At 40.3% G+C, this 7,515-nt stretch overlaps 1 protein-coding gene across 1 annotated transcript; it reads right to left on the bottom strand.

Annotated features, from left to right (window-relative positions):
• Positions 1 to 2,049: 2,049 nt before the first annotated feature.
• On the bottom strand, positions 2,050 to 6,878 carry OSTM1 (osteopetrosis associated transmembrane protein 1; the record flags this gene model as incomplete). Its single annotated transcript, XM_009876996.1, has 5 exons — positions 2,050 to 2,338; positions 2,647 to 2,812; positions 3,585 to 3,749; positions 5,193 to 5,290; positions 6,764 to 6,878. Coding segments are annotated over 5 exons (600 nt in total), but the record flags the coding sequence as incomplete, so codon positions are not given.
• Positions 6,879 to 7,515: the final 637 nt, after the last annotated feature.

The following is a 7,515-nucleotide window of genomic DNA, read 5'->3' as shown; positions in this document are numbered from 1 at the left end:
CTCAAGTGTAAACTTTACTGCTGCTTTAAATAAAAAAAAACAACAAAAGTCACATGAGTATTTCCATTTGGCTTAGCAGCCAAGAATATAAGAAAAGCTGATTTTTTTTTCTTATTTTTTTTTTCCTCTAAAGTGCTTAATCACCATATCCAAAAGTAATGACTTTCAGACCTACTTAACATGAGTGTGCTCAAAAAGCCACTGCTTACAGTATAAAAGCTGTCATTCTGAAATGCTGCACATACAAACTGGCTTTATCTGCACGAATGAAAGATTGCTTTGAACAGCTCTCAATCATATGATGTCCCAAATCAATGTAATGCTATTAGAGCAGGCAGCTGAGTAAGTCCAGAAAGTTGAAGTTTAAGAATAATAGATATAAAAAAATAATCTTTTTATTTTTTTAAAGGCAGCATGCCTCTCCCAGCTGCAAGAAGGTAACTTTATGCAATAAGCAAGAGAAACAGTTTTATGTTATTACTGTAAACTACCTATAACAAAGTGACAGCTGACATAGCAATTCACGTGTTTAATAGACGGAGATAAATACTTCTTACTGATAAAATACAAAAAGGCAGTCATGTGAGTGGGATCGAAAGCTACCACAGTATTTTACTTAATATTAAACATACTGTCAACTTGACTTTAAAACCAACAGTATGTCCTGACTCACAGGAAAAACACAAAAAATAACAAGAAAACTTAACGAGCTTTAGGGCTGTTTTGTTACATTATATTTATTTGAGCCTTAGTGCAAAGGAAAAAAAAAATTAACATTCTAGGCTCCAAAGTAAGTCAAATACATAAGACTATTCCATGGCCTTTTTTGACAGACATCACACACAGAGTTTCCAAGAGAAATTTTTTAGCTATAGCAGCCATTCATTTTTATCTCAAAGGCAGAAAACACATTTAAAAATGAGAGCAAAGACTCCGGCATTTATTAACCCCAAGTACAGCTATAAATTGTTTCAACTCCACCACTCTTCCAAATCAGAACTACCGTAACCAAACTGATTTGTGAGTACTGCTGCTGCTGCCGTGGAGCTTTGCCCACAGCCTGTCAGTAGCTCTACCCAAATTTCTGTACAAATGCCTCCATCATCTCTGGAATTCTGCAAGCCTGAATTTGTTTATGTTCCTCTATTTCACAGGCCAAAGTTTTTTCCAATTATTTCTTGAAAGTCATCGATTCCCAACATAGTACCTGAGCCATCCTTTGGGATGGTTTTTAAGTTGGAGAACTCCCTGGTTCACTTACCACTAAAATACGTATTACCTAGAAAAGGTAACTTTTCACGCATAAATTTCCTCTATGTTAAGCCATAGCAAGTTCTGCACCAGGAAATTCAGCATCTCCAGTGACTTGACTTTACCTCACTTCCTCTACAGAAACAATGACAAAAAAACCCAAATCAAAAACATAAGCGCCTTTATAATTAAAAAAGAAATAGGACAATAAACAAAGTGAAGCATTCAGTTACCTAAGCTGGCATCTAAAATAAGTCTCTGAAAGTGTAACATTTGAAAAGCAATTATTTTAGTGGTTAAAGTGTACAAATGACTGAATACACTGCTTGTTTCAGAGATAACTGAATACTGTAGCCATCAATGATTACCATGCATTGGCAGTGCTGCTGCTTTTGTTGCTGGCTTTAGATATTATATATTACCACTTTTTCTGCATATTTCATGCCTTTTTTTTTCTGTTTGCATTTTTTTTGTTTGCGTTTTTTTTTTTAAAAACAGATACCAGTAGCATGACTTTAGAGCAGTATAGGAAAGATGGAAACTTTTTCTTTTTTAAAGGTTTCCTGTCCATCCCAAGTCTGGTAAGACTGAATATTACATGGAATTAAGCAAGAACATAAAATATTATTTCAAGTTTTGTCTGTGTATGAAAATCACCTCAAAAAGATTCAGAATCTCAGGTTTCTGTGGAAACAAATACAATAAATAGGGAAAAGTACCACGCAATGAAAGTGCAGCTATTCTATTGATGAGAAGTACAAAAGCTTAGAAACAGAAAAACACCAGCTTCAGCCCAAGACTGAAGAAAACCCACAGATTTTTCAAAATCGGAGTCCATACAGTGTCACACAGCCCTGCCTTGTCATGTTTGTTAATATCCTCACTTAGAAGTCAGACAGCATTTTGTTTAACTTGTGTTGCTCTGTATCATTACACTAAACCATAATTAACTCCTCTTTTGTGACGGCCTCATTCCAACACAATTGTACCCACTGTATACCAGCAGCAGTTCTCAGGTTTTGTTTTGCAGCTCAGCTGTATTTTTCTTGGATGTTCACAAGACTGGCATTTGACTGGATGCGCTTGGCTAGAAAGGGAAAAAATTATATGAAAATTAAACACAAAGAATTCCAGAAAACTAGTCTCCCCACTCCCTCTGTTTATCCGGCACAGACTTGCAAACAGCTTTCTGTTCACGTCCAGAAACTTTAATGAAAAGATATGGCTGAAGCTCTTTACCACCCTTCTTCAGGGGCCGGCAGCAGACTAATAGTCGCTATTAGCGCCGTCAGCACAGCTGCAGGCAGAGCTGGCTGGGCCCCCTTTCCCGCAAGAGCCAAGCGAGTCCCTGGCACCACCCGACTCCGACAGCGAAATGCCAGCACCACCACTTACGCAAAATAAGGATCCGTTTCTTCTGCTTCGAGTGAAGGAAGCTACTGAGGTAAAAAACAATTGGCAGGAAGAGGATAAAGGATGAAACTGCAATCACTGGGACCGTGTCACTGCAGGGAACAGAGCAGTTGAAAGTCCTGCTCCAAAGCTTCCGAGTGATGTTCATCTAAAAGAAAAACACAGGCAAGCCGTGAAAGCAAGCACGTGTTTTTGCAGCGTGGCACAGCAAACACCCACACCTCGAGACATTCAGGCGTTCAGATACGACCTCTGAAAACAACACTTTTAACAGATCTCCCCCTCAAAAAGCAAGCAAATCCCTGGAAATGTACAAACAGACAATTTAAAGTGAAGATTTCACATCAGAACTTACCCAAGCTTCAAAACCAGATACAGTGCAGGCATTGCCACACGCCTGCTTCCCAGAGAATTTGCTGACAGCCTGCAGGGGCAGGGCTAATCCCACACCTCCGACAGCACTCCTTTTGCCCAACCACTTAAAACCCTGCAATATAGTAAAGCTTTTTCCAAACATATGTCGCCAATGCCAAGGACCCCTAGAAACAGCTGCTGTAATAAGGAATCAATTATTAAACTGGCTAGAACAACAGCAGTAAAGCTTCACGTTAAAAGCCAGAAGATTAAGAGATTTATTTTTTTAAATCCACTCCCCTTCACAGTGACAAGAAATTAAAGTGCAGCTACTCAAACTGGGTAATCAGGAGTTTCAGTCGCACTCCCGCTGCACTGATGGAGGACGGGACGTAGCAAGACAGCCTCACCAAGAACCTAGTTCCTCACAGGACATCAGCCTGCCAAAGGCACTGCTGCCCATACTCGTGCTGCCCCACACCTGAAGAGAAAAAGCAATCCCAAGCAAGACAAGCACAACCAGCTCAGATTAATAAAGACCTCAAAGATGACAATAAAATACTTACTGCATCTTCTACGTCGATGCATAAGTGCATGGAGTGGCCAGACTCGCCACCTTGCCTGTTCATTCTTTGCAAGTTGTTATACAGGTCGTTCAACATCTTGTAGGTTTCGTTGCAGTTTTTACATACTTCTGTGTAGTTTTTTCGTGACAGGTAGATGGCTTGTCCCTGGGGTTGTAAAACAAGATTCATACAGAGTTTTAAGGCATTATGAAAAAAAATTTAAAAATAGAGTCAAGTTTGAACCTAAATCCAGATTTCTAGCACCCTAGATTGAGCAGAGGCTGACACAGATAACTTGTGTGAGAATGTAGGAGGAAAAGGGACCAAATCTAATTGCCTAGGGACAGGGCACATTTCCTGCAGATTAAGCATCTCAAATTGCTCCCTGAACTAACAGAGTTTCTGGTTTTGTTTTGAGATTTTCTGTTTGGTTGTCAGTTTGGTTTTTGTTTGCTTGGGGGCTTTTTTGTTTGTTTTTGCATTTGGTTGGTTTTGTTTGGTTTTGTTTGATTGTTTGGGGGGGTTGTTCTGATGTATTTTTAAAAAAAAACACTTATTTTTATAGTATCAATTCCCAGAAGCAGAAAAAATAATTACTAGCAATTAAATGTTATTCTGGAGCCAGAGATCAGGTTCTTCAATGCTGTGTTTTGTTAGGTATGGGGAAATGAAAAACAAGTAACTGGTGTTACTGATGACCTGGACTGACAGGGGCAGATTTTACCACAGTAAGAAATCCTTTTCACCTGTGGCCTTCACCATCCCTGAACACAAAAGCACACTTGAAACCAAAATCTCTAAAGATATTCCAACCCATTAATGGTTTTATCAGCTACCCACTGACCACTGGGTTAAGTTTTAGTTCTGACACTCAAGCTAGCTATTAGGCCAGTCCACCCTGCTCCTGGCTAAGGCCTATAAAGGCACATTTCCTAGAAATCATGAGTAATAAAAAAAGCAGACAGTTTCCTTGGAGACTGTCTCACACCCACCATTTCTCAGTTTTACCACTGAATGATCCCAGAACTTTGCCAGTTTCCAATTGAAATGGAATACACTGGAATGGAGGAACACATGGAATTGAGTTTCTATTTAAAAGGGCACTTAACACATTTATTTCACTGATCGAATTATACTGTCTTTCCAGTATGGTCACTCTTTGTCTACACATAATTTTACTAGTCAAAAAAATTGCGACTATGCTTTAAGGTACTGGTCTTTCTGAACTAGTCTATACTATCAAAAGGCTATTTAAAGATCGAATTGTTAAGTTAGAAGGCAACAGTTCTCCAAAGAGGGAGAGACTTGGAGCATGCAGACATGATATTTCTTACTATATAATTATCAACTGCTGTGAATTCAGAAACTCCAATGTGAAGTAACACCGCAATTACATACAAAATTAAGTCAAGGTGAATATCAATTAGAATTAATTTTAGGCTCTCAATCTGTAAAACATCTGCATTTTACGGATCATTGCTTTGTCTGCCTAAAATCTGAAAGCTCACCAGCAGTTTATTTGCTTAATCTGCAGTTTATTTAGCATAAATAAGACTTTGCTAGCAATTAGAGGATTTGGTGCTTCTCTTAAATACACAGCATAAATACCTGAAGGTTATGTTCGAAACATGTCAGAGATTTATTGAATAAATCCAGGAATTCTACAGTAGAATTTGATAATCCCTCACTGCTGTTCTTTAAACAATCTGTCAAAGAGAAAGAAAAACATCAGGATGTTGTGATTTCTCACATTTCCACAGCCAACAAGCCCAAGACACTCCACTCCTGCAAAAAGAGCTCTCGACTATAAAAGATAGGTCTAGTCAACACTGCAGTTTCCTTATCTGCCTGCCGTCGACGTCTCAGACCCGCTGACCTAACTCTTCATCGAGAACATATTTCAGAATTAATTGGCCTTGATTAAGTGAAAGATGAAGACTATCATCAAGAGCTTTCTGAAGAAGGAGTCTGAATTATCTTTGGACTTTAAGACAAAACAAGACATTACTTTACTGTCCTACACTGCAAACCTGGCTTTGCACAGTAACAGCCGTTACGTGAAAGCAGAAGCGCCAGCAGTGGAGATGAAACCGAGAGCACCCAGGAAACAGCAAGACCACACACACACACCAGCAGAATCAGAGTGTAGGCTATTAAAGCAGTGATCTGAACGGAGCTGACCATTTCATGTGCTTCAAGGGCAGCTCTGGGGCTCTCCTGTCAGTCACAGGCTCAACCCTACCATGCTGCTGCTTGCATCCATCCCACTCTGCTTCAGGTCCTCTGACCAGACAGACCCTTGAAAACAACAGAGGTTTGGGAATTTACATGTTCAGCAACAACACTGTGAGAGCAAGCCATCATCCCAGAAAAACTCCTGAAAGAGGAAAGAGTCATCAGCCAGGCACTGGGCAGGCAGCACGTGGGTCACAGGCAAAGCATGGCAAGACCACACAGATGACAGAGCTCCTCCTGTGGTGCCTTTCCAGCCCTCACAAACAAAACCAAGCTCTTCTGGGCTCTCGAGCAGCTCTGCAGCAAAGCCAGCATCTTTAATACTCAATTCCATAGTGCTATTCCCTCTGTTTTCTAGCTTAGGGTCCCACCTTCCACACCAGGCAAACAGCAAAAAGCCACAGTTGAGCTGTAGGCACAATAGAGCGCCATCAGCATGGGGACTGTGAGATACAGCGATAGTCTTGGACACCCTCCACCCTAAAAATGATATCAAAGTTATGGGGCTGTGGAGGCAGGCACTGCTCAACACGTAAGCATCCCAGAGGTTACTGATTTTTAATAATAAACAAGAAAATGTTTTGAATGTAAGTTGTTTTTTAAAAAATGGGAAGACACGAGAAAAAAAACAACAACTGCAATGAAGCTAAGGAAAGTGATCTATAGACCTTGCTGGAGACAAAAAAACCTAGCAAGACTACCTTTTGAAAGAGTAGCCTAAGAGAAATATTTACATAACAAAGTTTTCCAACAGACTAGCATCCTCAGACCTTGGCAGTATCTCTAAAATGACAAAAAGCTCTTGTACCCTTCATCAAAGTGGCTCTAGTTTAGGATTTGTATGTTATCTACTGACTATATTTAAACAAAGACATGCAATTTTGTGCAAACTTTAGGGACTAAGTCATAACGGTAGCATGAAAGCTACAGAACAAGTCACATACTTGCACAGTTGGCTGCCTCCCAGGTTTCGTTAAAGAACTCCACAAGGGTCACAACTACCTGCAGCCTGTCTGAGGTCAAGATGCTTTTGGCACAATTGTGGCTCTCAGAAGAGTTCTAGAAGAAAAAGGAAAGAACAAAAAAGCAATCAAGTGTTTAAAACAGAATGGGAAAATTGTGAAACTTATTTTAGGCAAACACAGCTAAACCATCGCAACGTATCACATCAATATTTCTAGAACAGGCAGGGCAGAGCTGACAGAACAATAAAACAATCTTTTGATGCTCCAGTTCATGCTATGAGCAACACAGCTTATCGCACGTCGTCTTTGGAGACCTACTAGGGCTGCATGCAAGTCAGTCAAAAGCACATGACCGGAGGAGGCAGGGGCAATGCAGAGAGATACGGCCTCCTTTGCCAGGTCACTCCTATCCATCCATTTCTGGGTCGCTGCCCCAGGATCCAGCTAAAGAGGCACGTGCAGCCAGAGAGAAGGACAAGGTTGTTCTTGTTAAGCTGAAGGAACATTTAAAGGATCTGGACCAATGGACTAGCCTCAAAAGAAACCAAACCCAAACAGAAAACAACCTGCAAAACCGCTGTACCAACATACTGTGTTAGCAGCAAACTTCCAACCCTGACACAGCAATAACGTGAAATATCCCTATCAGAATTCAGAACAACGTTTTTCCTCCTTCAGAGCTTTATTTTCTCCCTCAAATCATTGATACAAAACCATGACCTTGGTCAGCT

This window comes from Apaloderma vittatum, unplaced genomic scaffold, assembly GCF_000703405.1.
Source record: "Apaloderma vittatum isolate BGI_N311 unplaced genomic scaffold, ASM70340v1 scaffold43620, whole genome shotgun sequence".
In the NCBI taxonomy this organism is placed as follows: Eukaryota; Metazoa; Chordata; class Aves; order Trogoniformes; family Trogonidae; genus Apaloderma; species Apaloderma vittatum.
Note: the sequence above shows the minus strand (reverse complement) of the source record. Positions and strands in the feature narration are given on the sequence as shown.